This window comes from Palaemon carinicauda, chromosome 42, assembly GCF_036898095.1.
Source record: "Palaemon carinicauda isolate YSFRI2023 chromosome 42, ASM3689809v2, whole genome shotgun sequence".
In the NCBI taxonomy this organism is placed as follows: Eukaryota; Metazoa; Arthropoda; class Malacostraca; order Decapoda; family Palaemonidae; genus Palaemon; species Palaemon carinicauda.
In genome coordinates, this window is record NC_090766.1 from 9,099,630 (window position 1) to 9,118,648 (window position 19,019).

Here is a 19,019-nt window from a genome sequence, read left to right on the forward strand (position 1 = left end):
GAAGTAGTTCCAGTTTCAGTGGTGCTACCAGAAGTTGAGGTAGTTCCTGTTGTGGAAGTACTACTTTTATTTGTAGTAGAAGGTGTTGGGGTTGTTGTTCCTTCAGTGGAGCTAATTCCTGTTGTTGAAGTAGTGCCAGTTGAAGTAGTTATGGAAGTGCCTGTAGATAAAGTAGGAGTTGTAGTGGAGATTATTTCTGTAGTGGAAGTAGTTCCAGTTTCAGTGGTGCTACCAGAAGTTGAGGTAGTTCCTGTTGTGGAAGTACTACTTTTATTTGTAGTAGAAGGTGTTGGGGTTGTTGTTCCTTCAGTGGAGCTAATTCCTGTTGTTGAAGTAGTGCCAGTTGAAGTAGTTATGGAAGTGCCTGTAGATGAAGTATGAGTTGTAGTGGAGATTATTTCTGTAGTGGAAGTAGTTCCAGTTTCAGTGGGGCTACCAGAAGTTTTGGTAGTGCCTGTTGTGGAAGTACTACTTTTGTTTGTAGTAGAAGGTGTTGGGGTTGTTGTTCCTTCAGTGGAGCTAATTCCTGTTGTTGAAGTAGTGCCAGTTGAAGTAGTTATGGAAGTTCCTGTAGATGAAGTAGGAGTTGTAGTGGAGATTATTTCTGTAGTTGAAGTAGTTCCAGTTTCAGTGGTACTACCAGAAGTTTTGGTAGTGCTTGTTTTGGAAGTACTACTTTTATTTGTAGTAGAAGGTGTTGGGGTTGTTGTTCCTTTAGTGGAGCTAATTCCTGTTATTGAAGTAATGCCAGTTGAAGTAGTTATAGAAGTGCCTGTAGATGAAGTAGTTGTAGTGGAGATTATTTCTGTAGATGAAGTAGTTCCTGTGTCAGTGGTGCTACCAGAAGTTGAGGTAGTTCCTGTTGTGGAAGTACTACTTTTATTAGTAGTAGAAGGTGTTGGGGTTGTTGTTCCTTTAGTGGAGATAATTCCTGTTGTTGAAGTAGTACCAGTTGAAGTAGTTATGGAAGTGCCTGTAGATGAAGTAGGAGTTGTAGTGGAGATTATTTGTGTAGTGGAAGTAGTTCCAGTTTCAGTGGTGCTACCAGAAGTTTTGGTAGTGCTTGTTGTGGAAGTACTACTTTTATTTGTAGTAGAAGGTGTTGGGGTTGTTGCTCCTTCAGTGGAGCTAATTCCTGTTGTTGAAGTAGTGCCAGTTGAAGTAGTTATGGAAGTGGCTGTAGATGAAGTAGGAGTTGTAGTGGAGATTATTTCTGTAGTTGAAGTATATCCAGTTTCAGTGGTGCTACCAGAAGTTGAGGTAGTTCCTGTTGTGGAAGTACTACTTTTATTTGTAGTAGAAGGTGTTGGGGTTGTTGTTCCTTCAGTGGAGCTACTTCCTGTTGTTGAAGTAGTGCCAGTTGAAGTAGTTATGGAAGTGCCTGTAGATGAAGTAGGAGTTGTAGTGGAGATTATTTCTGTAGTGGAAGTAGTTCCAGTTTCAGTGGTGCTACCAGAAGTTTTGGTAGTGCCTGTTGTGGAAGTACTACTTTTATTAGTAGTAGAAGGTGTTGGGGTTGTTGTTCCTTCAGTGGAGCTAATTCCTGTTGTTGAAGTAGTGCCAGTTGAAGTAGTTATGGAAGTGCCTGTAGATGAAGTAGGAGTTGTAGTGGAGATTATTTCTGTAGTGGAAGTAGTTCCAGTTTCAGTGGTGCTACCAGAAGTTGAGGTAGTTCCTGATGTGGAAGTACTACTTTTATTTGTAGTAGAAGGTGTTGGGGTTGTTGTTCCTTCAGTGGAGCTAATTCCTGTTGTTGTAGTGCCAGTTGAAGGAGTTATGGAAGTGCCTGTAGATGAAGAAGGAGTTGTAGGGGAGATTATTTCTGTAGTGGAAGTAGTTCCAGTTTCAGTGGTGCTACCAGAAGTTTTGGTAGTGCCTGTTGAGGAAGTACTACTTTTATTAGTAGTAGAAGGTGTTGGGGTTGTTGTTCCTCAGTGGAGCTACTTCCTGTTGTTGAAGCAGTGCCAGTTGAAGTAGTTATGGAAGTGCCTGTAGATGAAGTAGGAGTTGTAGTGGAGATTATTTCTGTAGTTGAAGTAGATCCAGTTTCAGTGGTGCTACCAGAAGTTGAGGTAGTTCCTGTTGTGGAAGTACTACTTTTATTTGTAGTAGAAGGTGTTGGGGTTGTTGTTCCTTCAGTGGAGCTAATTCCTGTTGTTGAAGTAGTGCCAGTTGAAGGAGTTATGGAAGTGCCTGTAGATGAAGAAGGCGTTGTAGTGGAGATTATTTCTCTAGTGGAAGTAGTTCCATTCTCAGTAGTGCTACCAGAAGTTTTGGTAGTGCCTGTTGTGGAAGTACTACTTTTATTAGTAGTAGAAGGTGTTGGGGTTGTTGTTCCTTCAGTGGAGCTACTTCCTGTTGTTGAAGTAGTGCCAGTTGAAGTAGTTATGGAAGTGCCTGTAGATGAAGTAGGAGTTGTAGTGGAGATTATTTCTGTAGTTGAAGTAGATCCAGTTTCAGTGGTGCTACCAGAAGTTTTGGTAGTGCCTGTTGTGGAAGTACTACTTTTATTTGTAGTAGAAGGTGTTGGGGTTGTTGTTCCTTCAGTGGAGCTAATTCCTGTTGTTGAAGCAGTGCCAGTTGAAGTAGTTATGGAAGTGCCTGTAGATGAAGTAGTTGTAGTGGAGATTATTTCTGTAGTGGAAGTAGTTCCAGTTTCAGTGGTGCTACCAGAAGTTTTGGTAGTGCCTGTTGTGGAAGTACTACTTTTATTAGTAGTAGAAGGTGTTGGGGTTGTTGTTCCTTCAGTGGAGCTAATTCCTGTTGTTGAAGTAGTTTGATAGTTATGGAAGTGCCTGTAGATGAAGTAGGAGTTGTAGTGGAGATTATTTCTGTAGTTGAAGTAGTTCCAGTTTCAGTGGTGCTACCAGAAGTTTTGGTAGTGCCTGTTGTGGAAGTACTACTTTTATTTGTAGTAGAAGGTGTTGGGGTTGTTGTTCCTCCAGTGGAGCTAATTCCTGTTGTTGAAGTAGTGCCAGTTGAAGTAGTTATGGAAGTGCCTGTAGATGAAGTAGGAGTTGTAGTGGAGATTATTTCTGTAGTTGAAGTAGTTCCAGTTTCAGTGGTGCTACCAGAAGTTGAGGTAGTTCCCGATGTGGAAGTACTACTTTTATTTGTAGTAGAAGGTGTTGGGGTTGTTGTTCCTTCAGTGGAGCTAATTCCTGTTGTTGAAGTAGTGCCAGTTGAAGTAGTTATGGAAGTGCTTGTAGATGAAGTAGGAGTTGTAGTGGAGATTATTTCTGTAGTTGAAGTACTTCCAGCTTCAGTGGTGTTACCAGAAGTTGAGGTAGTTCCTGTTGTGGAAGTACTACTTTTATTTGTAGTAGAAGATGTTGGGGTTGTTGTTCCTTCAGTGGAGCTAATTCCTGTTGTTGAAGTAGTGCCAGTTGAAGTAGTTATGGAAGTGCCTGTAGATGAAGTAGGAGTTGTAGTGGAGATTATTTCTGTAGTGGAAGTAGTTCCAGTTTCAGTGGTGCTACCAGAAGTTGGTAGTGCCTGTTGTGGAAGTACTACTTTTATTTGTAGTAGAAGGTGTTGGGGTTGTTGTTCCTTCAGTGGAGCTAATTCCTGTTGTTGAAGTAGTGCCAGTTGAAGTAGTTATGGAAGTGCCTGTAGATGAAGTAGGAGTTGTAGTGGAGATTATTTCTGTAGTTGAAGTAGTTCCAGTTTCAGTGGTGCTACCAGAAGTTGAGGTAGTTCCTGTTGTGGAAGTACTACTTTTATTTGTAGTAGAAGATGTTGGGGTTGTTGTTCCTTCAGTGGAGCTAATTCCTGTTGTTGAAGTAGTGCCAGTTGAAGTAGTTATGGAAGTGCCTGTAGATGAAGTAGGAGTTGTAGTGGAGATTATTTCTGTAGTTGAAGTAGTTCCAGTTTCAGTGGTGCTACCAGAAGTTTTGGTAGTGCTTGTTGTGGAAGTACTACCTTTATTTGTAGTAGAAGGTGTTGGGGTTGTTGTTCCTTTAGTGGAGCTAATTCCTGTTGTTGAAGTAATGCCAGTTGAAGTAGTTATGGAAGTGCCTGTAGATGAAGTAGTTGTAGTGGAGATTATTTCTGTAGATGAACTAGTTCCTGTGTCAGTGGTGCTACCAGAAGTTTTGGTAGTTCCTGTTGTGGAAGTACTACTTTTATTAGTAGTAGAAGGTGTTGGGGTTGTTGTTCCTTTAGTGGAGATAATTTCTGTTGTTGAAGTAGTACCAGTTGAAGTAGTTATGGAAGTGCCTGTAGATGAAGTAGGAGTTGTAGTGGAGATTATTTGTGTAGTGGAAGTAGTTCCAGTTTCAGTGGTGCTACCAGAAGTTTTGGTAGTGCTTGTTGTTGAAGTACTACTTTTATTTGTAGTAGAAGGTGTTGGGGTTGTTGTTCCTTCAGTGGAGCTAATTCCTGTTGTTGAAGTAGTGCCAGTTGAAGTAGTTATGGAAGTGCCTGTAGATGAGGTAGGAGTTGTAGTGGAGATTATTTCTGTATTTGAAGTATATCCAGTTTCAGTGGTGCTACCAGAAGTTGAGGTAGTTCCTGTTGTGGAAGTACTACTTTTATTTGTAGTAGATGTTGGGGTTGTTGTTCCTTCAGTGGAGCTAATTCCTGTTGTTGAAGTAGTGCCAGTTGAAGTAGTTATGGAAGTGCCTGTAGATGAAGTAGGAGTTGTAGTGGAGATTATTTGTGTAGTGGAAGTAGTTCCAGTTTCAGTGGTGCTACCAGAAGTTGAGGTAGTTCCTGTTGTGGAAGTACTACTTTTATTTGTATTAGAAGATGTTGGGGTTGTTGTTCCTTCAGTGGAGCTACTTCCTGTTGTTGAAGTAGTGCCAGTTGAAGTAGTTATGGAAGTGCCTGTAGATGAAGTAGGAGTTGTATTGGAGATTATTTCTGTAGTGGAAGTAGTTCCAGTTTCAGTGGTGCTACCAGAAGTTTTGGTAGTGCCTGTTGTGGAAGTACTACTTTTATTTGTAGTAGAAGGTGTTGGGGTTGTTGTTCCTTCAGTGGAGCTAATTCCTGTTGTTGAAGTAGTGCCAGTTGAAGGAGTTATGGAAGTGCCTGTAGATGAAGAAGGAGTTGTAGTGGAGATTATTTCTCTAGTGAAAGTAGTTCCAGTTTCAGTGGTACTACCAGAAGTTTTGGTAGTGCCTGTTGTGGAAGTACTACTTTTATTAGTAGTAGAAGGTGTTGGGGTTGTTGTTCCTTCAGTGGAGCTACTTCCTGTTGTTGAAGTAGTGCCAGTTGAAGTAGTGCCAGTTGATGGAAGTGCCTGTAGATGAAGTAGGAGTTGTAGTGGAGATTATTTCTGTAGTCGAAGTAGTTCCAGTTTCAGTGGTGCTACCAGAAGTTGAGGTAGTTCCTGTTGTGGAAGTACTACTTTTATTTGTAGTAGAAGTGTTGGGGTTGTTGTTCCTTCAGTGGAGCTAATTCCTGTTGTTGAAGTAGTGCCAGTTGAAGGAGTTATGGAAGTGCCTGTAGATGAAGTAGGAGTTGTAGTGGAGATTATTTCTGTAGTGGAAGTAGTTCCAGTTTCAGTGGTGCTACCAGAAGTTTTGGTAGTGCTGTTGTGGAAGTACTACTTTTATTAGTAGTAGAAGGTGTTGTGGTTGTTGTTCCTTCAGTGGAGCTAATTCCTGTTGTTGAAGTAGTGCCAGTTGAAGTAGTTATGGAAGTGCCTGTAGATGAAGTAGGAGTTGTAGTGGAGATTATTTCTGTAGTTGAAGTAGTTCCAGTTTCAGTGGTGCTACCAGAAGTTTTGGTAGTTCCTGTTGTGGAAGTACTACTTTTATTTGTAGTAGAAGGTGTTGGGGTTGTTGTTCCTTCAGTGGAGCTAATTCCTGTTGTTGAAGTAGTGCCAGTTGAAGTAGTTATGGAAGTGCCTGTAGATGAAGTAGGAGTTGTAGTGGAGATTATTTCTGTAGTTGAAGTAGTTCCAGTTTCAGTGGTGCTACCAGAAGTTGAGGTAGTTCCTGTTGGAAGTACTACTTTTATTTGTAGTAGAAGGTGTTGGGGTTGTTGTTCCTTCAGTGGAGCTAATTCCTGTTGTTGAAGTAGTGCCAGTTGAAGTAGTTATGGAAGTGTCTGTAGATGAAGTAGGAGTTGTAGTGGAGATTATTTCTGTAGTTGAAGTACTTCCAGTTTCAGTGGTGTTACCAGAAGTTGAGGTAGTTCCTGTTGTGGAAGTACTACTTTTATTTGTAGTAGAAGGTGTTGGGGTTGTTGTTCCTTCAGTGGAGCTACTTCCTGTTGTTGAAGTAGTGCCAGTTGAAGTAGTTATGGAAGTGCCTGTAGATGAAGTAGGAGTTGTAGTGGAGATTATTTCTGTAGTGGAAGTAGTTCCAGTTTCAGTGGTGCTACCAGAAGTTGAGGTAGTTCCTGTTGTGGAAGTACTACTTTTATTTGTAGTAGAAGGTGTTGGGGTTGTTGTTCCTTCAGTGGAGCTAATTCCTGTTGTTGAAGTAGTGCCAGTTGAAGTAGTTATGGAAGTGCCTGTAGATGAAGTAGGAGTTGTAGTGGAGATTATTTCTGTAGTGGAAGTAGTTCCAGTTTCAGTGGTGCTACCAGAAGTTTTGGTAGTGCTCGTTTTGGAAGTACTACTTTTATTTGTAGTAGAAGGTGTTGGGGTTGTTGTTCCTTCAGTGGAGCTAATTCCTGTTGTTGAAGTAGTGCCAGTTGAAGTAGTTATGGAAGTGCCTGTAGATGAAGTAGGAGTTGTAGTGGAGATTATTTCTGTAGTTGAAGTAGTTCCAGTTTCAGTGGTGCTACCAGAAGTTGAGTAGTTCTTGTTGTGGAAGTACTACTTTTATTTGTAGTAGAAGGTGTTGGGGTTGTTGTTCCTTCAGTGGAGCTAATTCCTGTTGTTGAAGTAGTGCCAGTTGAAGTAGTTATGGAAGTGCCTGTAGATGAAGTAGGAGTTGTAGTGGAGATTATTTCTGTAGTGGAAGTAGTTCCAGTTTCAGTGGTGCTACCAGAAGTTGAGGTAGTTCCTGTTGTGGAAGTACTACTTTTATTTGTAGTAGAAGGTGTTGGGGTTGTTGTTCCTTCAGTGGAGCTAATTCCTGTTGTTGAAGTAGTGCCAGTTGAAGTAGTTATGGAAGTGCCTGTAGATGAAGTAGGAGTTGTAGTGGAGATTATTTCTGTAGTGGAAGTAGTTCCAGTTTCAGTGGTGCTACCAGAAGTTTTGTAGTGCCTGTTGTGGAAGTACTACTTTTATTTGTAGTAGAAGGTGTTGGGGTTGTTGTTCCTTCAGTGGAGCTAATTCCTGTTGTTGAAGTAGTGCCAGTTGAAGTAGTTATGGAAGTGCCTGTAGATGAAGTAGGAGTTGTAGTGGAGATTATTTCTGTAGTTGAAGTAGTTCCAGTTTCAGTGGTGCTACCAGAAGTTTTGGTAGTGCTTGTTGTGGAAGTACTACTTTTATTTGTAGTAGAAGGTGTTGGAGTTGTTGTTCCTTTAGTGGAGCTAATTCCTGTTGTTGAAGTAATGCCAGTTGAAGTAGTTATGGAAGTGCCTGTAGATGAAGTAGGAGTTGTAGTGGAGATTATTTGTGTAGTGGAAGTAGTTCCAGTTTCAGTGGTGCTACCAGATGTTTTGGTAGTGCTTGTTGTGGAAGTACTACTTTTATTTGTAGTAGAAGGTGTTGGGGTTGTTGTTCCTTCAGTGGAGCTAATTCCTGTTGTTGAAGTAGTGCCAGTTGAAGTAGTTATGGAAGTGCTTGTAGATGAAGTAGGAGTTGTAGTGGAGATTATTTCTGTAGTTGAAGTATATCCAGTTTCAGTGGTGCTACCAGAAGTTGAGGTAGTTCCTGTTGTGGAAGTACTACTTTTATTTGTAGTAGAAGGTGTTGGGGTTGTTGTTCCTTCAGTGGAGCTAATTCCTGTTGTTGAAGTAGTGCCAGTTGAAGTAGTTATGGAAGTGCCTGTAGATGAAGTAGGAGTTGTAGTGGAGATTATTTCTGTAGTTGAAGTAGTTCCAGTTTCAGTGGTGCTACCAGAAGTTTTGGTAGTGCTTGTTGTGGAAGTACTACTTTTATTTGTAGTAGAAGGTGTTGGGGTTGTTGTTCCTTTAGTGGAGCTAATTCCTGTTGTTGAAGTAATGCCAGTTGAAGTAGTTATGGAAGTGCCTGTAGATGAAGTAGTTGTAGTGGAGATTATTTCTCTAGATGAACTAGTTCCTGTGTCAGTGGTGCTACCAGAAGTTGAGGTAGTTCCTGTTGTGGAAGTACTACTTTTATTATTAGTAGAAGGTGTTGGGGTTGTTGTTCCTTTAGTGGAGATAATTCCTGTTGTTGAAGTAGTACCAGTTGAAGTAGTTATGGAAGTGCCTGTAGATGAAGTAGGAGTTGTAGTGGAGATTATTTGTGTAGTGGAAGTAGTTCCAGTTTCAGTGGTGCTACCAGAAGTTTTGGTAGTGCTTGTTGTGGAAGTACTACTTTTATTTGTAGTAGAAGGTGTTGGGGTTGTTGTTCCTTCAGTGGAGCTAATTCCTGTTGTTGAAGTAGTGCCAGTTGAAGTAGTTATGGAAGTGCCTGTAGATGAAGTAGGAGTTGTAGTGGAGATTATGTCTGTAGTTGAAGTATATCCAGTTTCAGTGGTGCTACCAGAAGTTGAGGTAGTTCCTGTTGTGGAAGTACTACTTTTATTTGTAGTAGATGTTGGGGTTGTTGTTCCTTCAGTGGAGCTAATTCCTGTTGTTGAAGTAGTGCCAGTTGAAGTAGTTATGGAAGTGCCTGTAGATGAAGTAGGAGTTGTAGTGGAGATTATTTCTGTAGTTGAAGTAGTTCCAGTTTCAGTGGTGCTACCAGAAGTTGAGGTAGTTCCTGTTGTGGAAGTACTACTTTTATTTGTAGTAGATGTTGGGGTTGTTGTTCCTTCAGTGGAGCTACTTCCTGTTGTTGAAGTAGTGCCAGTTGAAGTAGTTATGGAAGTGCCTGTAGATGAAGTAGGAGTTGTAGTGAAGATTATTTCTGTAGTGGAAGTAGTTCCAGTTTCAGTGGTGCTACCAGAAGTTTTGGTAGTGCCTGTTGTGGAAGTACTACTTTTATTAGTAGTAGAAGGTGTTGGGGTTGTTGTTCCATCAGTGGAGCTAATTCCTGTTGTTGAAGTAGTGCCAGTTGAAGTAGTTATGGAAGTGCCTGTAGATGAAGTAGGAGTTGTAGTGGAGATTATTTCTGTAGTGGAAGTAGTTCCAGTTTCAGTGGTGCTACCAGAAGTTGAGGTAGTTCCTGTTGTGGAAGTACTACTTTTATTTGTAGTAGAAGGTGTTGGGGTTGTTGTTCCTTCAGTGGAGCTAATTCCTGTTGTTGAAGTAGTGCCAGTTGAAGGAGTTATGGAAGTGCCTGTAGATGAAGAAGGAGTTGTAGTGGAGATTATTTCTGTAGTGGAAGTAGTTCCAGTTTCAGTGGTGCTACCAGAAGTTTTGGTAGTGCCTGTTGTGGAAGTACTACTTTTATTTGTAGTAGAAGGTGTTGGAGTTGTTGTTCCTTCAGTGGAGCTAATTCCTGTTGTTGAAGTAGTGCCAGTTGAAGTAGTTATGGAAGTGCCTGTAGATGAAGTAGGAGTTGTAGTGGAGATTATTTCTGTAGTGGAAGTAGATCCAGTTTCAGTGGTGCTACCAGAAGTTGAGGTAGTTCCTGTTGTGGAAGTACTACTTTTATTTGTAGTAGAAGGTGTTGGGGTTGTTGTTCCTTCAGTGGAGCTAATTCCTGTTGTTGAAGTAGTGCCAGTTGAAGGAGTTATGGAAGTGCCTGTAGATGAAGAAGGAGTTGTAGTGGAGATTATTTCTCTAGTGGAAGTAGTTCCAGTTTCAGTGGTGCTACCAGAAGTTTTGGTAGTGCCTGTTGTGGAAGTACTACTTTTATTAGTAGTAGAAGGTGTTGGGGTTGTTGTTCCTTCAGTGGAGCTACTTCCTGTTGTTGAAGTAGTGCCAGTTGAAGTAGTTATGGAAGTGCCTGTAGATGAAGTAGGAGTTGTAGTGGAGATTATTTCTGTAGTTGAAGTAGATCCAGTTTCAGTGGTGCTACCAGAAGTTTTGGTAGTGCTGTTGTGGAAGTACTACTTTTATTTGTAGTAGAAGGTGTTGGGGTTGTTGTTCCTTCAGTGGAGCTAATTCCTGTTGTTGAAGTAGTGCCAGTTGAAGTAGTTATGGAAGTGCCTGTAGATGAAGTAGTTGTAGTGGAGATTATTTCTTTAGTGGAAGTAGTTCCAGTTTCAGTGGTGCTACCAGAAGTTGAGGTAGTTCCTGTTTTGGAAGTACTACTTTTATTTGTAGTAGAATCTGTTGGGGTTGTTGTTTCTTCAGTGGAGCTAATTCCTGTTGTTGAAGTAGTGCCAGTTGAAGTAGTTATGGAAGTGTCTGTAGATGAAGTAGGAGTTGTAGTGGAGATTATTTCTGTAGTTGAAGTACTTCCAGTTTCAGTGGTGTTACCAGAAGTTGAGGTAGTTCCTGTTGTGGAAGTACTACTTTTATTTGTAGTAGAAGGTGTTGGGGTTGTTGTTCCTTTAGTGGAGCTAATTCTTGTTGTTGAAGTAGTGCCAGTTGAAGTAGTTATGGAAGTGCCTGTAGATGAAGTAGGAGTTGTAGTGGAGATTATTTCTGTAGTGGAAGTAGTTCCAGTTTCAGTGGTGCTACCAGAAGTTGAGGTAGTTCCTGTTGTGGAAGTACTACTTTTATTTGTAGTAGAAGGTGTTGGGGTTGTTGTTCCTTCAGTGGAGCTAATTCCTGTTGTTGAAGTAGTGCCAGTTGAAGTAGTTATGGAAGTGCCTGTAGATGAAGTAGGAGTTGTAGTGGAGATTATTTGTGTAGTGGAAGTAGTTCCAGTTTCAGTGGTGCTACCAGATGTTTTGGTAGTGCTTGTTGTGGAAGTACTACTTTTATTTGTAGTAGAAGGTGTTGGGGTTGTTGTTCCTTCAGTGGAGCTAATTCCTGTTGTTGAAGTAGTGCCAGTTGAAGTAGTTATGGAAGTGCCTGTAGATGAAGTAGGAGTTGTAGTGGAGATTATTTCTGTAGTTGAAGTAGTTCCAGTTTCAGTGGTGCTACCAGAAGTTGAGGTAGTTCCTGTTGTGGAAGTACTACTTTTATTTGTAGTAGAAGGTGTTGGGGTTGTTGTTCCTTCAGTGGAGCTAATTCCTGTTGTTGAAGTAGTGCCAGTTGAAGTAGTTATGGAAGTGCCTGTAGATGAAGTAGGAGTTGTAGTGGAGATTATTTCTGTAGTTGAAGTAGTTCCAGTTTCAGTGGTGCTACCAGAAGTTTTGGTAGTGCTTGTTGTGGAAGTACTACTTTTATTTGTAGTAGAAGGTGTTGGAGTTGTTGTTCCTTTAGTGGAGCTAATTCCTGTTGTTGAAGTAATGCCAGTTGAAGTAGTTATGGAAGTGCCTGTAGATGAAGTAGGAGTTGTATTGGAGATTATTTGTGTAGTGGAAGTAGTTCCAGTTTCAGTGGTGCTACCAGATGTTTTGGTAGTGCTTGTTGTGGAAGTACTACTTTTATTTGTAGTAGAAGGTGTTGGGGTTGTCGTTCCTTCAGTGGAGCTAATTCCTGTTGTTGAAGTAGTACCAGTTGAAGTAGTTATGGAAGTGCTTGTAGATGAAGTAGGAGTTGTAGTGGAGATTATTTCTGTAGTTGAAGTATATCCAGTTTCAGTGGTGCTACCAGAAGTTTTGGTAGTGCTTGTTTTGGAAGTACTACTTTTATTTGTAGTAGAAGGTGTTGGGGTTGTTGTTCCTTTAGTGGAGCTAATTCCTGTTATTGAAGTAATGCCAGTTGAAGTAGTTATAGAAGTGCCTGTAGATGAAGTAGTTGTAGTGGAGATTATTTCTGTAGATGAAGTAGTTCCAGTGTCAGTGGTGCTACCAGAAGTTGAGGTAGTTCCTGTTGTGGAAGTACTACTTTTATTAGTAGTAGAAGGTGTTGGGGTTGTTGTTCCTTTAGTGGAGATAATTCCTGTTGTTGAAGTAGTACCAGTTGAAGTAGTTATGGAAGTGCCTGTAGATGAAGTAGGAGTTGTAGTGGAGATTATTTCTGTAGTGGAAGTAGTTCCTGTTTCAGTGGTGCTACCAGAAGTTTTGGTAGTGCTTGTTGTGGAAGTACTACTTTTATTTGTAGTAGAAGGTGTTGGGGTTGTTGTCCTTCAGTGGAGCTAATTCCTGTTGTTGAAGTAGTGCCAGTTGAAGTAGTTATGGAAGTGGCTGTAGATGAAGTAGGAGTTGTAGTGGAGATTATTTCTGTAGTTGAAGTATATCCAGTTTCAGTGGTGCTACCAGAAGTTGAGGTAGTTCCTGTTGTGGAAGTACTACTTTTATTTGTAGTAGAAGGTGTTGGGGTTGTTGTTCCTTCAGTGGAGCTACTTCCTGTTGTTGAAGTAGTGCCAGTTGAAGTAGTTATGGAAGTGCCTGTAGATGAAGTAGGAGTTGTAGTGGAGATTATTTCTGTAGTGGAAGTAGTTCCAGTTTCAGTGGTGCTACCAGAAGTTTTGGTAGTGCCTGTTGTGGAAGTACTACTTTTATTAGTAGTAGAAGGTGTTGGGGTTGTTGTTCCTTCAGTGGAGCTAATTCCTGTTGTTGAAGTAGTGCCAGTTGAAGTAGTTATGGAAGTGCCTGTAGATGAAGTAGGAGTTGTAGTGGAGATTATTTCTGTAGTGGAAGTAGTTCCAGTTTCAGTGGTGCTACCAGAAGTTGAGGTAGTTCCTGATGTGGAAGTACTACTTTTATTTGTAGTAGAAGGTGTTGGGGTTGTTGTTCCTTCAGTGGAGCTAATTCCTGTTGTTGAAGTAGTGCCAGTTGAAGGAGTTATGGAAGTGCCTGTAGATGAAGAAGGAGTTGTAGGGGAGATTATTTCTGTAGTGGAAGTAGTTCCAGTTTCAGTGGTGCTACCAGAAGTTTTGGTAGTGCCTGTTGAGGAAGTACTACTTTTATTAGTAGTAGAAGGTGTTGGGGTTGTTGTTCCCTCAGTGGAGCTACTTCCTGTTGTTGAAGCAGTGCCAGTTGAAGTAGTTATGGAAGTGCCTGTAGATGAAGTAGGAGTTGTAGTGGAGATTATTTCTGTAGTTGAAGTAGATCCAGTTTCAGTGGTGCTACCAGAAGTTGAGGTAGTTCCTGTTGTGGAAGTACTACTTTTATTTGTAGTAGAAGGTGTTGGGGTTGTTGTTCCTTCAGTGGAGCTAATTCCTGTTGTTGAAGTAGTGCCAGTTGAAGGAGTTATGGAAGTGCCTGTAGATGAAGAAGGCGTTGTAGTGGAGATTATTTCTCTAGTGGAAGTAGTTCCATTCTCAGTAGTGCTACCAGAAGTTTTGGTAGTGCCTGTTGTGGAAGTACTACTTTTATTAGTAGTAGAAGGTGTTGGGGTTGTTGTTCCTTCAGTGGAGCTACTTCCTGTTGTTGAAGTAGTGCCAGTTGAAGTAGTTATGGAAGTGCCTGTAGATGAAGTAGGAGTTGTAGTGGAGATTATTTCTGTAGTTGAAGTAGATCCAGTTTCAGTGGTGCTACCAGAAGTTTTGGTAGTGCCTGTTGTGGAAGTACTACTTTTATTTGTAGTAGAAGGTGTTGGGGTTGTTGTTCCTTCAGTGGAGCTAATTCCTGTTGTTGAAGCAGTGCCAGTTGAAGTAGTTATGGAAGTGCCTGTAGATGAAGTAGTTGTAGTGGAGATTATTTCTGTAGTGGAAGTAGTTCCAGTTTCAGTGGTGCTACCAGAAGTTTTGGTAGTGCCTGTTGTGGAAGTACTACTTTTATTAGTAGTAGAAGGTGTTGGGGTTGTTGTTCCTTCAGTGGAGCTAATTCCTGTTGTTGAAGTAGTTATGGAAGTGCCTGTAGATGAAGTAGGAGTTGTAGTGGAGATTATTTCTGTAGTTGAAGTAGTTCCAGTTTCAGTGGTGCTACCAGAAGTTTTGGTAGTGCCTGTTGTGGAAGTACTACTTTTATTTGTAGTAGAAGGTGTTGGGGTTGTTGTTTCTCCAGTGGAGCTAATTCCTGTTGTTGAAGTAGTGCCAGTTGAAGTAGTTATGGAAGTGCCTGTAGATGAAGTAGGAGTTGTAGTGGAGATTATTTCTGTAGTTGAAGTAGTTCCAGTTTCAGTGGTGCTACCAGAAGTTGAGGTAGTTCCCGATGTGGAAGTACTACTTTTATTTGTAGTAGAAGGTGTTGGGGTTGTTGTTCCTTCAGTGGAGCTAATTCCTGTTGTTGAAGTAGTGCCAGTTGAAGTAGTTATGGAAGTGCTTGTAGATGAAGTAGGAGTTGTAGTGGAGATTATTTCTGTAGTTGAAGTACTTCCAGCTTCAGTGGTGTTACCAGAAGTTGAGGTAGTTCCTGTTGTGGAAGTACTACTTTTATTTTAGTAGAAGATGTTGGGGTTGTTGTTCCTTCAGTGGAGCTAATTCCTGTTGTTGAAGTAGTGCCAGTTGAAGTAGTTATGGAAGTGCCTGTAGATGAAGTAGGAGTTGTAGTGGAGATTATTTCTGTAGTGGAAGTAGTTCCAGTTTCAGTGGTGCTACCAGATGTTGGGTAGTGCTTGTTGTGGAAGTACTACTTTTATTTGTAGTAGAAGGTGTTTGGGTTGTTGTTCCTTCAGTGGAGCTAATTCCTGTTGTTGAAGTAGAGCCAGTTGAAGTAGTTATGGAAGTGGCTGTAGATGAAGTAGGAGTTTTAGTGGAGATTATTTCTGTAGTTGAAGTATATCCAGTTTCAGTGGTGCTACCAGAAGTTGAGGTAGTTCCTGTTGTGGAAGTACTACTTTTATTTGTAGTAGAAGATGTTGGGGTTGTTGTTCCTTCAGTGGAGCTAATTCCTGTTGTTGAAGTAGTGCCAGTTGAAGTAGTTATGGAAGTGCCTGTAGATGAAGTAGGAGTTGTAGTGGAGATTATTTCTGTAGTTGAAGTAGTTCCAGTTTCAGTGGTGCTACCAGAAGTTTTGGTAGTGCTTGTTGTGGAAGTACTACCTTTATTTGTAGTAGAAGGTGTTGGGGTTGTTGTTCCTTTAGTGGAGCTAATTCCTGTTGTTGAAGTAATGCCAGTTGAAGTAGTTATGGAAGTGCCTGTAGATGAAGTAGTTGTAGTGGAGATTATTTCTGTAGATGAACTAGTTCCTGTGTCAGTGGTGCTACCAGAAGTTTTGGTAGTTCCTGTTGTGGAAGTACTACTTTTATTAGTAGTAGAAGGTGTTGGGGTTGTTGTTCCTTTAGTGGAGATAATTTCTGTTGTTGAAGTAGTACCAGTTGAAGTAGTTATGGAAGTGCCTGTAGATGAAGTAGGAGTTGTAGTGGAGATTATTTGTGTAGTGGAAGTAGTTCCAGTTTCAGTGGTGCTACCAGAAGTTTTGGTAGTGCTTGTTGTTGAAGTACTACTTTTATTTGTAGTAGAAGGTGTTGGGGTTGTTGTTCCTTCAGTGGAGCTAATTCCTGTTGTTGAAGTAGTGCCAGTTGAAGTAGTTATGGAAGTGCCTGTAGATGAGGTAGGAGTTGTAGTGGAGATTATTTCTGTATTTGAAGTATTCCAGTTTCAGTGGTGCTACCAGAAGTTGAGGTAGTTCTGTTGTGGAAGTACTACTTTTATTTGTAGTAGATGTTGGGGTTGTTGTTCCTTCAGTGGAGCTAATTCCTGTTGTTGAAGTAGTGCCAGTTGAAGTAGTTATGGAAGTGCCTGTAGATGAAGTAGGAGTTGTAGTGGAGATTATTTGTGTAGTGGAAGTAGTTCCAGTTTCAGTGGTGCTACCAGAAGTTGAGGTAGTTCCTGTTGTGGAAGTACTACTTTTATTTGTATTAGAAGATGTTGGGGTTGTTGTTCCTTCAGTGGAGCTACTTCCTGTTGTTGAAGTAGTGCCAGTTGAAGTAGTTATGGAAGTGCCTGTAGATGAAGTAGGAGTTGTATTGGAGATTATTTGTGTAGTGGAAGTAGTTCCAGTTTCAGTGGTGCTACCAGAAGTTTTGGTAGTGCCTGTTGTGGAAGTACTACTTTTATTTGTAGTAGAAGGTGTTGGGGTTGTTGTTCCTTCAGTGGAGCTAATTCCTGTTGTTGAAGTAGTGCCAGTTGAAGGAGTTATGGAAGTGCCTGTAGATGAAGAAGGAGTTGTAGTGGAGATTATTTCTCTAGTGAAAGTAGTTCCAGTTTCAGTGGTACTACCAGAAGTTTTGGTAGTTCCTGTTGTGGAAGTACTACTTTTATTTGTAGTAGATGTTGGGGTTGTTGTTCCTTCAGTGGAGCTAATTCCTGTTGTTGAAGTAGTGCCAGTTGAAGTAGTTATGGAAGTGCCTGTAGATGAAGTAGGAGTTGTAGTGGAGATTATTTCTGTAGTGGAAGTAGTTCCAGTTTCAGTGGTGCTACCAGAAGTTGAGGTAGTTCCTGTTGTGGAAGTTCTACTTTTATTTGTAGTAGAAGATGTTGGGGTTGTTGTTCCTTCAGTGGAGCTACTTCCTGTTGTTGAAGTAGTGCCAGTTGAAGTAGTTATGGAAGTGCCTGTAGATGAAGTAGGAGTTGTAGTGGAGATTATTTCTGTAATGGAAGTAGTTCCAGTTTCAGTGGTGCTACCAGAAGTTTTGGTAGTGCGTGTTGTGGAAGTACTACTTTTATTAGTAGTAGAAGGTGTTGGGGTTGTTGTTCCTTCAGTGGAGCTAATTCCTGTTGTTGAAGTAGTGCCAGTTGAAGTAGTTATGGAAGTGCCTGTAGATGAAGTAGGAGTTGTAGTGGAGATTATTTCTGTAGTGGAAGTAGTTCCAGTTTCAGTGGTGCTACCAGAAGTTGAGGTAGTTCCTGTTGTGGAAGTACTACTTTTATTTGTAGTAGAAGGTGTTGGGGTTGTTGTTCCTTCAGTGGAGCTAATTCCTGTTGTTGAAGTAGTGCCAGTTGAAGGAGTTATGGAAGTGCCTGTAGATGAAGTAGGAGTTGTAGTGGAGATTATTTCTGTAGTTGAAGTAGATCCAGTTTCAGTGGTGCTACCAGAAGTTGAGGTAGTTCCTGTTGTGGAAGTACTACTTTTATTTGTAGTAGAAGGTGTTGGGGTTGTTGTTCCTTCAGTGGAGCTAATTCCTGTTGTTGAAGTAGTGCCAGTTGAAGGAGTTATGGAAGTGCCTGTAGATGAAGAAAGAGTTGTAGTGGAGATTATTTCTCTAGTGGAAGTAGTTCCATTTTCAGTAGTGCTACCAGAAGTTTTGGTAGTGCCTGTTGTGGAAGTACTACTTTTTTTAGTAGTAGAAGGTGTTGGGGTTGTTGTTCCTTCAGTGGAGCTACTTCCTGTTGTTGAAGTAGTGCCAGTTGAAGTAGTTATGGAAGTGCCTGTAGATGAAGTAGGAGTTGTAGTGGAGATTATTTCTGTAGTTGAAGTAGATCCAGTTTCAGTGGTGCTACCAGAAGTTTTGGTAGTGCCTTTTGTGGAAGTACTACTTTTATTTGTAGTAGAAGGTGTTGGGGTTGTTGTTCCTTCAGTGGAGCTAATTCCTGTTGTTGAAGTAGTGCCAGTTGAAGTAGTTATGGAAGTGCCTGTAGATGAAGTAGTTGTAGTGGAGATTATTTCTGTAGTGGAAGTAGTTCCAGTTTCAGTGGTGCTCCCAGAAGTTTTGGTAGTTCCTGTTTTGGAAGTACTACTTTTATTTGTAGTAGAATGTGTTGGGCTTGTTGTTTCTTCAGTCGAGCTAATTCCTGTTGTTGAAGTAGTGCCAGTTGAAGTAGATATGGAAGTGCCTGTAGATGAAGTAGGAGTTGTAGTTGAGATTATTTCTGTAGTTGAAGTAGTTCCAGTTTCAGTGGTGCTACCAGAAGTTGAGGTAGTTCTTGTTGTGGAAGTACTGCTTTTATTTGTAGTAGAAGGTGTTGTGGTTGTTGTTCCTTCAGTGGAGCTAATTCCTGTTGTTGAAGTAGTTATGGAAGTGCCTGTAGATGAAGTAGGAGTTGTAGTGGAGATTATTTCTGTAGTTGAAGTAGTTCCAGTTTCAGTGGTGCTACCAGAAGTTTTGGTAGTTCCTGTTGTGGAAGTACTACTTTTATTTGTAGTAGAAGGTGTTGGGGTTGTTGTTTCTTCAGTGGAGCTAATTCCTGTTGTTGAAGTAGTGCCAGTTGAAGTAGTTATGGAAGTGCCTGTAGATGAAGTAGGAGTTGTAGTGGAGATTATTTCTGTAGTGGAAGTAGTTCCAGTTTCAGTGGTGCTACCAGAAGTTGAGGTAGTTGCTGTTGTGGAAGTACTACTTTTATTTGTAGTAGAAGGTGTTGTGGTTGTTGTTCCTTCAGTGGAGCTAATTCCTGTTGTTGAAGTAGTGCCAGTTGAAGTAGTTATGGAAGTGCCTGTAGATGAAGTAGGAGTTGTAGTGGAGCTTATATCTGTAGTTGAAGTAGTTCCAGTTTCAGTGGTGCTACCAGAAGTTTTGGTAGTGCTTGTTGTGGAAGTACTACTTTTATTTGTAGTAGAAGGTGTTGGAGTTGTTGTTCCTTTAGTGGAGCTAATTCCTGTTGTTGAAGTAATGCCAGTTGAAGTAGTTATGGAAGTGCCTGTAGATGAAGTAGGAGTTGTAGTGGAGATTATTTCTGTAGTGGAAGTAGTTCCAGTTTCAGTGGTGCTACCAGATGTTTTGGTAGTGCTTGTTGTGGAAGTACTACTTTTATTTGTAGTAGAAGGTGTTGGGGTTGTTGTTCCTTCAGTGGAGCTAATTCCTGTTGTTGAAGTAGAGCCAGTTGAAGTAGTTATGGAAGTGGCTGTAGATAAAGTAGGAGTTGTAGTGGAGATTATTTCTGTAGTTGAAGTATATCCAGTTTTAGTGGTGCTACCAGAAGTTGAGGTAGTTCCTGTTGTGGAAGTACTACTTTTATTTGTAGTAAAAGATGTTGCGGTTGTTGTTCCTTCAGTGGAGCTAATTCCTGTTGTTGAAGTAGTGCCAGTTGAAGTAGTTATGGAAGTGCCTGTAGACGAAGTAGGAGTTGTAGTGGAGATTATTTCTGTAGTGGAAGTAGTTCCAGTTTCAGTGGTGCTACCAGAAGTTGAGGTAGTTCCTGTTGTGGAAGTACTACTTTTATTTGTAGTAGAAGATGTTGGGGTTGTTGTTCCTTCAGTGGAGCTACTTCCTGTTGTTGAAGTAGTGCC

The 19,019-nt window shown here is 40.9% G+C and overlaps 1 protein-coding gene across 1 annotated transcript in view; it reads left to right on the forward strand.

The window, feature by feature from the left end:
* Nucleotides 1-744: 744 nt before the first annotated feature.
* Nucleotides 745-19,019, forward strand: part of LOC137632879 (cytadherence high molecular weight protein 1-like) — a 28,105-nt gene continuing 9,830 nt past the window's right edge. Inside the window, exons 1-3 of the mRNA XM_068364974.1 lie at nt 745-895; nt 17,576-17,755; nt 18,473-18,840. Coding sequence (XP_068221075.1) covers nt 745-895; nt 17,576-17,755; nt 18,473-18,840 — 699 coding nt within the window. The remainder of the gene's footprint in view (nt 896-17,575; nt 17,756-18,472; nt 18,841-19,019) is intronic.